At 45.6% G+C, this 13,915-nt stretch overlaps 1 protein-coding gene and 1 long non-coding RNA gene across 4 annotated transcripts in view; one reads left to right on the top strand and one right to left on the bottom strand.

Moving 5' to 3' along the window:
- LOC144989566 (uncharacterized) overlaps positions 1 to 13,915 on the bottom strand; it is a 368,718-nt gene that overhangs the window by 45,224 nt on the left and 309,579 nt on the right. The window lies entirely within an intron of this gene.
- The window catches only part of LOC144988945 (NACHT, LRR and PYD domains-containing protein 12-like), a 192,959-nt gene that overhangs the window by 33,924 nt on the left and 145,120 nt on the right, over positions 1 to 13,915 (top strand). For all 3 annotated transcript variants that reach the window (XM_078940351.1, XM_078940346.1, XM_078940354.1), the window contains exons 9-10: positions 11,272 to 11,445; positions 11,717 to 11,893. In XM_078940351.1, the coding sequence (XP_078796477.1) occupies positions 11,272 to 11,445; positions 11,717 to 11,893 (351 nt within the window). The remainder of the gene's footprint in view (positions 1 to 11,271; positions 11,446 to 11,716; positions 11,894 to 13,915) is intronic.

Here is a 13,915-nt window from a genome sequence, read left to right as displayed (position 1 = left end):
TCACCGCCCCAGCTATCAGGGTGGCCACTCCTCTCCTCCGCCCTGAGCTATGGGAAGAATAAAAAACGTGTTTAAAGCCCATTTTATTCATCTTAAGATGCTCAGCCTCTGGGAGATGTGTTTCTTGTAAAAAGACTATTTCTGCTTTATCTTCCATTCGGTTATTCACTTTAGCAATGTCTTCTTTAATACTCTCCAGTTTTTCGTTGGTTTCTTGGCGAAACGCTCTAAGTTCTTGTAGCAGTATGCTGTATTCTGCCATTTCGCTTGTGTTAGCAAACGTTAACTTAGGTGGTAAGCCTGCGGTGATTAGCTTTAGCACCTAACGTTAGCCCGTTTCAAAGTCAGTTTGCTTCCACTAATTCGCTGCAGAACACTGGTCTTTGGTGTTTTCTCTTTCCCCTCGATGTTATATTCAACTTCCGTAGTTGATTTCGCCGTTCCCGGGGGGTTTTATGACCAATTTCTCTGGTTCGGTCGGGAGCTCTCCTACTACACAGCCATCCCGATGGGGTACAAACCGGAAGTCCACAAGTTTCCATTTTCATGGATATCAAACCTGTTACCATCTTTGGTGACCATGGTGCTCTCCCCTCTTTTGAAGGTGATTGTTGCTCCTGCATTGGCTGCCCTTGCCACCGAAAAGATGTCATGTATGATGACAGAAAAAGCGCGTTTCGTGGTTGGGCTGTGTTGATGTCTAGTATGTAGATCATTGCTGTCCCTCTTCCTTCCGCCATTCCACTGCACTTGGTTCCATCTGCTAACTCCACTGAGTGAGTCTCTGAAACGAGTCGTTGAAACTTTAAAATTTATTTTCGTTAATCTGTTAGAAGACATCCATTGACTCTCTGAGAAATTGCGACAGAAGGATTCCTTGTTGCAGAACTACATGGATCTAGCAGGTAGTCTATCCCAGTGGCTAGCCACAATAAAACAAACCCTTGATCATGAGAAACCGGCGTCATGCTCAACACCAAATGCGGGGTCAACATGGTCTGAGGTGGTCGTACGTGGCTATCCAAAAGGTCCAAGCCGTTCCCTCTCAGCCCAGGCTCCTGGATTGAACATCGTCCATCGTGTCATTCGTTCTGCTGCTCTTGCAGATGACAACTAGGCTGGGGAATTCCCACAGTGTCTTCCCCTGAATCAGAAGTTGTCAACTGTGATGCTTGATGCTGAACCCTTACAGACTGGATCTGAATCCCTCGGCATCTGTGATCCCCAGCCTTCCAGGAGTGGAGAAGCAAATCAAGATGGATACAGAAATCAACATCTCCAGACGATCTCCCATAACTTCTCAATGCAGCTCCACCTCTTCCTAACGGTGGAGGATCCTGAAAAACGCCATACTATGTCATCGTCCCGGAGGGCTCTGGTCCCTGGAGTCACAGAGTAGCGTCTCCCCAACGCAGCAGGAAGACTAGAAGGAATCATCCCTTGTCCAGCCAAGTGGTGTGGACTCAGCAAACTCTGAGCCCCACACTGAAAAAATGCCTTTTTCAATTGACTTAATTTTTCTTCGTCAAGAGTCTTGCACGTAATTATATTAAGTTAATCCAATTTAGAAAAAAAAAGGGCTGCACGGGTGCGCAGTGGTTAGCGCTCTTGCCTCACAGCAAGAAGGCCCCCGGTTCAAGTCCCGGCTGGGGGACCTGAAAAAACAACATCAATGGGGGACCTTTCTGTGTGGAGTTTGCATGTTCTCCCCGTGTATGCGTGGGTTCTCTCCGGGTTCTCCGGCTTCCTCCCACCATCCAAAAACATGCTTCATAGGTGAATTGGTCACTCTAAATTGTCCCTAGGTGAGAGTGAATGGGTGTGTGTTTGTGGACATTCTACCCTGCGACAGACTGGCGAGCTGTCCATGGTGCCCCCTGCCTTCGCCCACAAGTGGCGGGGATAGGCTCCAGCAGCCCCATGACCCCGAAAGGGATAACACGGTATAGTAAATGAATAAATGACAACTTAGAAAAATTAAATTTGCTTTGATTAAAAAAATGTAAGTAGATATAACTTAAAATAGGTGGTTTTAGCTTATTTATTTTAGTCCAGTTTACTATATTGTTTTTATTTGTATTTACTTGTTTAGCCGGGACACACTATTGCTGCGGGGGGCGTGCAGCGCCGGCTAAGATCATCTGCGTTGTGTTTTCAGATGAATAACAAGTCTCACACAGGAATTGCCATCCAAGATGAGGGATTTTACTGTGTTAAACCGAAAAATATACACACAGGTGTGTGTTACTTCTGGTCTCACTCCAACACACACCTGAAGGAAGGCAGAGAAAACCCCCCACAGACACATATGAGACCAAGCTGCATGTTAGCTTGAGTCCTGCCAAGACTAACATACTTCTGAGTGCTGCATTTAAGGGTAACCCTAACCCTTTTCACACGATTAGCAAAACCAAAATGGAATGCCGTGAAAGAACAGGAAGTAGCAGTGAACCATCAAAATAAAAGTCTCTGTAATATTGATGAATCAGGACGACCTCCGATGTTTGAACAGGCTTTAATTCTAACACAGACTCGCCATTAACCTTATACTTCAGCCACATGTACAACAGCGCCTCCTAGTGTGCATCTCAAGATAACTATCAACTCACATACGTCACATCCCCATTTTTAACAAGTAATGAAACAAATGAAACATTTGCATTATACAAAAAAAATATAACATCCCAAACCATTATAACATTTCCTTATAATGCTAAGTAACTGAGATTTACTCTCTGTATCTAACAGGTAATCTGACTTGTCTGCCAGATCTGGTTCTATAAAAGATAGATTGGTTAGAAGTCTCATTAGCCACGTTTCCATGGGCAAAAGTAATCGGAATGAACGCCTGATCGGAAAGAAAATGCGTCATGTAAACGCGCCATTCGGAATACTCTGCCCCGGTCAGACTCGTTCGGATCAGAATTTCTATCCGATGGAGATAGCTGGGTTATACCGATCGTTTATCCCATCGTTATTCATGTAAACAGTCATTCTGCTCGTGTGTCACTACTGCTCTGGTTTACGTCACGCATAAACGGTGTTTCCCTGAGAGAAAGCTTTGGAGCGCATAAGGGACCGACCAGCTGCTCTGCAGACGCCCCGTGAAAAGCGCTGCTCCGCTCTCGCCCCGCTGGCTCTCCCCTCTCTTTCACCCCTCACCAGGGAGATGCGGGGCAGGAGCACTTCGTGCCCACCGACGCTCACTCGGTCCACTGGCACCCGAGTGAGCAGAGGAGCTGGATTAATAACTTCGTGTCTGATGGGAGGAGGATGTTTGTTAGGTGTGCGTTTTGTTGTTTTGTTTTGTTATGTGTGGGAGAATTCAGACTGCCAGCCGTCCCGCCGCTCTGGGTTAGCGGCTGCAGGACTCAGGAGAGCCGCCAGCTCACGCAGCGAGTTTGGGGAACCAGAAATCAATGTCGCTCAGTCCTTAGAAACTGTTCAAACAATCACATGGATTTGTGTTTCCAGTTGTGTCCCGACAAAATAAAGGCTGATGTTATTCCCACACATTTACGTGCAGCCAGGATGCAGATTGCTGCGTTTAATGGTCCTGGATTTTGTGTCCATCAGGCCAATGTTGTTAGCCTGTGTTTATAGCCCGTCCTAACCCTTCTTCCAGCACTGATCACACGGATTAAATAAAACGATGAGCGAACAGGTGCTTCATACTATTCATGACATAATAAAAGCACGTTTGGAAGATCGTCTTGTATATTACGGAGCTGCTGCATAAAATAAATGTCTGTGGCAGCGGTTTGTTTACAACGGGACCTATTTCCTCATCCGGGAGTTTTTAACACTACTGAGCATGCCCAAATGATTCATCCGGACCGAAAGTGTGAGCCATGGGAACGTTTGTTCTAATCGCAAACAGCTTTTCTGTGCCCATGTGCACGGGTGAATTTTAACCCGACCATTGATCCCATCAAGATATTTTGCACATGTAACCGCGGCTAGTGTCATGAGCATGGACAGTCTGTTCATTGTCATTGGGTTGCTCAGTATGTTGACTCTCATCATTGTTGTTTTCCTCATTCAGACTCTGTCCCTCTGCTGGTGAAAAGGTTTCTTCCTCCGTTCTCCTCAGATGTTTCCTGTTTCTTCTGTAAAGTCTTCCATCAGGTGTACGAACCACAAATGAACGTGGTTGCTCATGCTTGTGGAGAACCACTGCAGGCTGCCATGTTGTTCCTTTCGGCATCCTTACATTCTCTCCCGAATGCAAGTCTGGAAGATTTCTTGTCTGTCTGTCGAAGTAAAGCTTTTTGCTTCTCCTGTCTTCCTCTTAGGTGTTTCTGTGCTTTAGCTGATCCCTTAGGAGTGAGTAGAGAAGTGGAAGTTGGTAACTTTACTTTGAGTCTTCGTCCCATTAGCAACTGCGCCGGGGATAAGCCCACACTTTCCAGTGGTGTTTTGCGAAACTCCAGGAGTGAAATATAGGGATCTCCTTTTCCATTTTCTGATTTCTTGAGCAGATTTTTGTTTGTCTGTACTGTTCGTTCTGACTGACCATTGGACTGGGCATGTGTGGGACTAGATGTGACATGCCTGAATTCCCAGCTTTCAGCAAAGTCCTTGAACTCAGCACTGTCATACTGAGGTACATTATCTGAAATCGCAACATCAGGTATCCCGTGCCTGGCAAATATTAATTTTAGAGCCACTATGACACTGTGACTGGTAGTGTCTTTCAGTTTCATGATCTCTGGAAATTTAGAAAAGTAGTCCACACATAACACAAACTCTGCTCCTTTGTAGTGAAATAAGTCTGTGCCTACTTTCTCCCATGGTCTGTCTGGTACTGGGTGTGATAGTAATGGTTCTCTTGGATTACTGTTCTTGTTCTCGTTACAGACTGCACACTTTGACACTGTCTCTTCAGTGTGTTTGGACATGTTTGGCCAATATAAAATGTCTCTGGCTCTTTCTTTGCACTTGACCATTCCCAAGTGTGATTCGTGAATTTTTTCAAGCATTTCTTGTCTCAACCTTTGTGGAGCTATGAGCTTTGATCCCTTGAACATCAGTCCAGCTGTGTATGTGATCTCTTCCTTGAATGTCCAATATGGCTGAATGTCTTTGTGAACAGCATGCCGCTCTTTTGGCCATCCTCTCTGAACTCTCTCTTTTAGATGTTGTAGTTCTGGATCTTCTGCTGTAGCTTTCTTAAACTTATTCAGCTTGTCCTCTGACATTGGCAGTTGAGGTGTAATCATGTTTACCTCCAGCTCTTTTCCCATCAAATCTTCTTCTTTCTCTCTTAAGAATGCTCTGCTCAGTGTGTCTGCAATATGGAGTCTTTGCTGGGTTTGTAAGTCACTTTCAGGCTGTATCTTTGCAATCTCAGGAGCATTCTCTGTAATCTCATGGGTGCTTGGTGCAGAGATTTCTTAAAGATGCTCTCTAGTGGCTTGTGATCCCTTTCAACCTGAATTTCTTTTCCATAAACGTACTGGTGAAACTTCTCACAACCATACACAATTGCTAGCAGCTCTTTTTCTATCTGAGCATATCTTTGCTGACAGTCAGTTAGTGCTCGTGACCCGTAAGCTACAGGTAGTTTCTGTTCAGTTTCAGGTTGTATTGTCTTGCTCTGTCCAGCAGCTTTCTCAGTCTGTGATCGTGTTCCTCTTTCGAGTCGCCCCATACTAGCAAATCGTCTATGATGTTTACAACACCATCCAGATCCTCAATCATTTGTGCTACCGCTCTCTGGAACACTTCAGGTGCTGATGAGATGCCAAAAGGTAGCCGTAGAAACCTGTAACGACCGATGGGTGTGTTAAATGTCCAGAGCCTTGAGCTTTCATCATCCAGCTTGATCTGCCAAAATCCCTGGTTAGCGTCTAACACAGAGAAGTATTTGGCTTTTGGCATACGAGACACAACTTCTTCCACAGTGAGCAATGGATAATGTTCTGGTTTTATTGTTCTGTTCAAGTCTTTTGGATCCATGCATGTGTGAATTTTCTTGGGTGTAACTACAGTCACCATGCTGTTAACCCACTCTGTTGCCTCTGTCTGTCTTATAACTCCCATGTTTTCCATTCTCTGCAGTTCTTTAACTACTCTGTCACTCAGGGCTACAGGAATCCTTCTGGGTACAACCAAGACCGTCAAACAAATCATTATAGTCTTTGAGAATGTCTTGTTCTTTTCCAACTGCATATACTCTCTGAACTAAGCCTATTTTTAAGCATGTAGCTCCTCCAACTATGGTGCTCACATCTTCCTGAGTGATTTCAAATTCAATCTTTTGCTTTTTTCCTTTGTGCTCACAGACTTTGTACTGCACAAATCAGTAAGGGATAGGTATATAACACAAATAAAACAGTGAAAAGGGCAACAGCAAACCTAAATTGAAAGTTCTAATGCAAACCATGAACATAAAACACCATTAAGGTTTGTTGCCCATTTTCCAACATTCTCCTCTGAATAGAATCAGGAGCTCAGTCATGACCAGAAGTTTGGTTTCAGCGCTCCACAGATCCTGTGCTCATTTTGTTTTTGAGCCAAGAGTTTTGGGGAAAGCTTTTCTCCATTCACTTGCATAAGCACCTTCTGAATGAACTCGTAGTAGCATCTCAGTTCCTTGGGGTAAGCCAGGTTGGTTGCATAGATTACTCCAAGCATTGCTGCACATGCTCTGGCTGGAGCTCTTAGGTTTTCCATTAGGATCACTCCAACATCTGTAGGAATCTTCTCCTTCAGCTTCTTTTTTGATGACATAAACACCCATGCTGTGCTTCTCCATGTCTCTCTGGACATCATCACACTGGATGTCCTGAGTAAGCAATATACACAAAACATTATTAACCAAGTGACATCACTAAAGAGAGGTATCCCGGCATTCCACGTTTTACATCTTGTGTCCAAAAAAAATAAACATTTCTAATGCGAAAGGACCTAGCAGATTTAGAAAAGACAAAAGGCTATGGTGTTACTGTGAGCGGGGAGAAGTAACCTATTCACAATATGTTAGAGATATTATTAGTCAGTGTGATGGTACTCATTTTTAAGAAAGAGGGAGGTGTGTGGAATTGTGGCAAATACATAGGAATAAAGCTGATGAGCCATTCGATGAAGTTATGAGAGTAGCTGAAGCTAGACTAAGAGCAGAAATGAACATTTGTGAGTAGCAGTATGGTTTCATGCCAAGAAAAAGCACTACAGATACAATATTTGCTTTGAGGATTTTATAGAGAAGTACAGATCTGGAGAAAGCTTATGGCAAGATACCAAGAGAGGATCTGTGGTAGTCTGGAGTGACAGAGGTATGTTAGAGCACAGAACATGTATGAGGGCTGTAAGACAGTGGGAAGGTGTGATGTAGGGGTGACAGAGGAGTTTGATGTGGATGTGGGATTACATCAGGCATCAGCTCTGAGCCCCTTCCTGGTTGCAATGGTGATGGACAGACTGACAGATAAGGGTTAAACAGGAGTCACCATGTTTGTTATGGTGATTTGTACTTTGAGCAGGGAACAGCTGGAGGAGCAAGAGAGGTGGAGGTTTGCTCTGGAAAGGAGAGGAATGAAGGTTAGCCATAGTAAGACAGAGAACATGTGTGTGGATGAGAGGAACCCAAGTGGAAGATTGAGGTTCCAGGGAGAAGAAATAAATAAATAAGGTGAAACATTTGTAATATCTAGGGTCAATAGTCCAGAAGGATGTGCTAGAAGAGTTTCAGCTTAAATGAAAGGAAATGTGTAGAAAACTATAATGAGATCAGCCATGTTGTTCAGTCTAGAGACACTGAGGAAAAGACATGAAGCAGAGCTGGAGGTGGCAGAGATGAAGATGCTGAGGTTATCCTTGGGAGGGACCTGGAAGGATCAGGAATGAGGACATCAGAGGGGCAGTACTTGTCAGAGGTTTTGCAGATAAAGTCAGACTGAGATGGTTTGGTCATGTCCATAGGTAGAAGGATGCTGAGTCTAGAGCTGCCAGAGGTCTAGAGGAAAATCACAGAAGTTTATGGATGCAGTGATTAAAGACATGAAGGTAGCTGCTGTTGAAGGAGAGGATGCAGAAGACAGAGCTAGATAGAGGAAGCTGATTGGATGTGGCGACCCTTGAAGGGAAAAGCCCAAAGGAAAAGAAGAAAAATGTTAAGAAACTCAGTGAATGTCATATTTAAAGTGTTTGTTTCTCTTCAGCGATTTCAGATTTGGGAAGCAATTGTATTGGAGTGATACACATACCTCTTTGTTTTCCATGTAAAAGTCCCAAAGGTCACAGATAAACTACTGGCAAGGGAATTTTTAAACATCATTGATTCTTTTAACCTGGATCAAGCTATCACTGGATCAACCCATATCAAAGGTCATACTCTAGACATTATTTTAACATGTGGGATCTCAGTCCCCAATGTGACATGTATTGATTTGATCACGTCTGACCATAAGTGCATTTTATTTTCTCCAGAACTAAATGGTAATCCTCCTCATAAATCTCAGACATTTGTGAGCACTGTAACAGTAATCTACCCGACAATTACATGCATGCACTATGGTTCTGCACGCCTGTCCAGGCTCTCTGGCAGCAGGTATGTGCCGATCTATCAGTCTGGCTTAAGGTTTCAATCACGGCTTCAACGTCACTTTGTGTGCTTGGTGACATGAGTGCCATCGATGTAGAAGGAGGATTAGCATCTATCATTTTCATAACTCTTTGTATTGCTAAAAAAACTATTTTAATAAATTGGAAAAACAAGAAAAATATAAACATAAGTCAACACAGAAATCTGCTGCTTGATCATATCAGCTTGGAAAAATTGTCAGCCCAAGGTTCAAGTAACTTTGAAAGAATTCAGTCTCTCTGGTCTCCCATAGCTAACTCCATGACTTAGGGGGTGGGGGGGCGTGGTCGTCGCTGCTCCTTGTCCTGCTTCTTGCCTTTCTGCCGTGCCTGCTCGGGGGAGGGGCCCAGCGGCGCTGGATGGGCTGCCCATCTACACTTGGGGCTGGGATCGGCCCTTCCCTGGCTCTGGGACGAGACGGGACAATCCTCTTGGGACCCCCGGTCGCTCTGGGTGTCATCCGCTTCGGCTGCGGGGTCTGGGGTGGGGTGGGGTGGGGGGCTTGTCGGCCCTGTCCTGTGGGGGGGCATTCTGGGGGGGAGGGGGGCCCATTATTGGTACGGTGCAGGAGGGCTGACGGGTCTGGGTCTCCGCTGAGGCAATCGGTGTTTGCCTCGGCCAGTTGGCTGCCTCGGTCCCGTCCAGGCCTGATCAGAGCTCTTCTAGGGCCGGCGCTTGGGGGTGGGGCCTTGGGCTTGCTCCGGGGGGGGGGGGGGACGCTTTCTGGCTCCTCTCTCTCTGTGTGGGGTGGGTGGTGCTGGGCCTGGGGTGTCGCCGCCTCCGGGGATGGGGCCCCTGGGCTGGGGCGACCTGGCCCCGTTGCTGGGGGGGGGGGGGGGGGGGGGGGGGGGGGGGGGGGGGCTGGGGGATGGCTGTTTGACCACCGGGGGGACAGTCTACCAGCTGTCCCCAACTTACCCCCTTCCTCATATAACCTCATATTAGGGTGAACGGGTGGGGGGTTTAGCCTGTGATGCGCCTTGGGGGGGGGCTACTTGACAGTGGTCCCCCTCACATGGTTGCCGTATGGAGTGGGCCCCCCGCTCTTTCCAACATAAAACACACACACATGCACACACACTCCCTCACAAACACACATACACGCACACACATTTTGCAAGGAAGGGGGGACCTAGGACCATCTGTCCCCTACCCCTTCCCTGGTGGGGGGTACGGGCCCTTGGCAACGGCTGCCGTGTCCCCGGGGTGCCGGCTTCCTGGGCCCGGCGGTGCTCTCTCCGCTTGGGGGAGGGGGGGGGGGTTCACATTACACCTGAGCTGGGGGTGTCCGTGTCCCTGGGGGGTGGGTTCTGGTCCTTGCTCCTGAGCGCTGGGCCCCGCCAAATTTCGACCTGCGGCTGAGCCTGGTCGGGCCATGTTTACAACACCCCTTGTGGGCCCCCTTTTTCCCCGGGGTGCTCTCATCCTGAGTGGGGGCGGCTGGCCCCGGCGTTGATCCTCCCTGGACCAACCGTGGGCCGGGTGGGTGGCTGCCTGGAGTGCGGAGCGGGTCTCCCTTGGGGAGTCCTGGCTCGTACCTGGGGTTGGGGTGGGGGGATGCCCAGAACTCCTGGGTGGTGATAGGGTGCTCGTCTGGGGCTGTGGTGGCTGGGGCTTAAAGTAAAATATGTCCAACACTCTACACATGCCTTTCACAGCAGAATGTGTATCAACTCCAGTTAGTCCAAAATGGTGCCACCAGACTCCTAACCAAAACCAGAATGAGAGACCATTTAGCGTCTCTGCACTTGCTCCCTCCCTGAGTCCCTACCAGTATTTAAATCTCTTGTAAAATCCCTCCTCTATTGGCGTGCTTTTGATGATTAAATCTGGATTTGGATGTAATCTGGATTTCAAAAAGTGCTATATAAATAAAGTTTATTATTATTGTTATTATTAAAGGAGAACTAATGACTTTTGAGCTGTTTTTCTGCACAACCTGTTTTTTTCCAGTCAGGATGAAGAGAGAAAGGAAAGTTTATCTCTGCTTCATTTTTTTCTTGTGGTGAAAATCTTTGAGTTTCTGCAGAGAAACTTCTTGTTTTATAGTTCAGGATCAACAGCTGCAGAAGGATTAAAAGAAGTCAAACACTATTTCTTTACTGGAGATGTTATATTTCCAGTAAATGTTCCAGTTTTCACACTTATCCAGCACAGTTGTTGTGATGCAAACTGTTATTGTTTATTCATTGATGCAAAAAAATCCTGAAATGGTCACCATGCAGAACCTGAAAAGTCATAGAGATCACGTTTCAGTTTATCACCTTTATTATGTATTCTAAGTTGTTTTAAACACACAAAGAAATTAAAAATGATTGCTAATATTCCACTTCTGAGCTCATCAATATACAGCAAATTGAGCTTTTCTTTCAGTTTCTAAAAGTTTGAGATTTTTCACAGACAAGCAGCAGTTTCAAACTGACTCTTCCAGACACATGACATTTTTTTTACTTGTTCTTTAAGTTCAAATCTTCATTTTCAGCTGAAAAAGTCTCATGTTGTGATTTTGCGCTTGATGAGGTTCTACTTTAAAACCAGTGGTGCTTTCATGCAAATAACTAAGCTGTTTTCTGACCTGGAGGTGTTTCTGGTTCCGTCCTGCTGCTGAGAGTTTCTTTGAGCCCAAACCGACCTGGACCTCCAGCTGCATCACTGCTCCTGAACACGTTTCTGTCTGATTGCAGGTTGGAGAACTGCAGATTGACAGAGATCAGCTGTGAAGTTCTGGTCTCAGCTCTGAAGAAAAACCCGTCTAATCTGACAGAACTGGACCTGAACTACAACAACCTGCAGGATTCAGGAGTTGTTCATCTGTGTGGTTTTCTGGAGAGTCCAGACTGCAGACTGCAGACTCTGAGGTCAGTAAAGAAGCTGAACTCCCTGAAGGATGAGAAGAACGGATCAGGTGAAGAACTTTCTGATGTTTCACTGGAAGATTTTCTGTCTGCAGCCGTGTTTGAAACAAACTGATGATTGGTTCAGATTTTCTTCATCAATTGAATTGATTGTTCTGATGATTGATAGAAACTGATTTGTTTCAGTCAGGATCTTGTAAATCAGGTCAAAATCTATTTCCTGGACCTCCAGCTGCATCACTGCTCCTGAACACACTTTTCTGTCTCATTGCAGGTTGGAGAACTGCAGTTTGTCAGAGATCAGCTGTGAAGATCTGGTCTCAGCTCTGAAGAAAAACCCATCTAATCTGACAAAACTGGACCTGAGCTGGAACCAGAACCTGCAGGATTCAGGAGTTCGTCCTCTGTGTGGTTTTCTGGAGAGTCCAGCCTGCAGACTGCAGACTCTGAGGTCAGTAAAGAAGCTGAACTCCCTGAAGGATGAGAAGAACGGATCAGGAGTTATGATGATTGATAATGTAGTTGACTGAGTTTGATCTGTTGGGTGTTCAGTTGTTACTAATTCTTCTATGATCCGTCTTTTGTTTAAAGGCAAAAACGGTCTGTGGTTTGGAGAACAAAGACTTTTAGTGCTGCTCTGTACAATCATTTTAATATTTGGAAACATGTTAACAGAAAATGTAATTATTGAAAGAAGTAGACCATGTAGTCTCAATATGCAGAAAGTACTTTGTTCAAAGATAGAAACCTAAAAAACACTTATAAAGAAAATAACAAAAAGGGAGATTCATGATGCATTGAGGAATAATAAAGTTATTTAATTTTTAATCAGGGGCTGCACTCTTGCCTCACAGCAAGAAGGCCCCTGGTTCAAGTCCCGGCTGGGGGACCTGAACCTGAACCAGAATATCAATGGGGGACCTTTCTGTGTGGAGTCTGCATGTACGCCAGTGCATGTGTGGGTTTTCTCCAGGGAATCCAGCTTTGTCCCCCATCCAAAAACATGCTTCATATGTTCACTGGTGACTCTAAATCAGGAGTGCCCACACTCATGTGACGCCATGTGAGCTACTTTTGAGACGACAATGTCTAGAAGGTCTACCTGTGTGTGTGTGTGTGTGTGTGGTATTTTGAGACTAAAATACTGTTTAATAAACATAGTATTATGAACTATTAATACATTATGTTGTTTATGTACTGATAATCAAAAACTACACAGTAGAGTACACAAAAATACTTTTGAATCGACAGATGAGGCATTTCTCACAAAAGCAGAAAGCAATTGGGGGGCATGGCTTTTAAGCCTGCTGGCTGTGTGAGGAGTGCGTGCCACAGAAGGTGTGTGTGTGTGGGGGGGGGGCACGGAGCAGGCAGCAGGAGGAGACTCACGGGGGAAACACTGCAACTGTCCGGAGTGGAAGGATCATAAATGCATAGAATTCAATAAGATAATACTACCCTTATGCATGTCATTCAAGTACCGTACTTCTCAGTGATGATTTTGATTCACTGACGGATTCTTTGGAAGTACTTTTTATTTTATTTTTTGGGTTATTTATCTTTGCTGGCCTGCACTCTGTCGATTGTGATTGACGTAATGAGCACCCCTGCTCTATAGTGTCCGTAGGTGTGAATGTGAGAGTGCATGGGTGTGTGGTTGTGGCCCTGGGACAGACTGGTGACCTGTCCAGGGTGTCCCCTGCCTTCGCCCGAAGCGGCTGGGATAGGCTCCAGCAGCCATGTGACCTCGAAAGGGACAAAACAGTTTTAGAAGATGAATAAACATATCAGGAAAATTGATCGACACTATAGCAGGAGGTGGTGGACATGCAACCAGAACTTTGGTGTCAACAACCATGATAGGTTGATGATGACATTGAGGAAGAGGAATGAGAAGAATGTTTTTAACTTTAAAAACATATTTTACTAGTTTATCACTAATAAAAACATAAACAATTATTCACACAAAAAAGTAGCCATACATAAATCCACCATCACTTACAAGGCTTGGGGCAGAATGGTGCTACAAGGAAACAGGAGCATACGACGGTCGTAGCAGCATGAAGCTGAGAGCAGAGACTGAAGACTGGGCTGAGCAGGTTAACTGGAAGCCAGGCTGAGTGGTGAGCAGACAGGTAGACGAGCTGGCAGAGACAACAGAGCAGGTGAGTTGACTGAATGCTTGCAGTGCAACAATCCAGCAGAAAGTGACGGGCAGAGGCAAAGATTTAGAGGAGCAGGCACAGATGGAGGATATCAGACAATTAGCAGCAGCAGCCCTGACTCCCATGACACCAGAGTCTATTAAAACAGGATAAACGACCCGGTAGTCTAGAAAATGCCTTGAGCAGACATTGCAGAGCCACACTGAGACCCCATCAGCTGAAGGTTTGCCCGCTATTCTGCAGTTCCTGCTGACGAGAACTGCAAGTGTGGCTTCCTGGTAATATGGCTTCAGCGCGAGTTCTCGCAT

This window comes from Oryzias latipes, chromosome 2 (assembly GCF_053564925.1).
Source record: "Oryzias latipes strain Hd-rR chromosome 2, Olatipes_Hd-rR_3.1".
In the NCBI taxonomy this organism is placed as follows: Eukaryota; Metazoa; Chordata; class Actinopteri; order Beloniformes; family Adrianichthyidae; genus Oryzias; species Oryzias latipes.
This window is presented reverse-complemented; position numbering and strand designations above follow the sequence as displayed.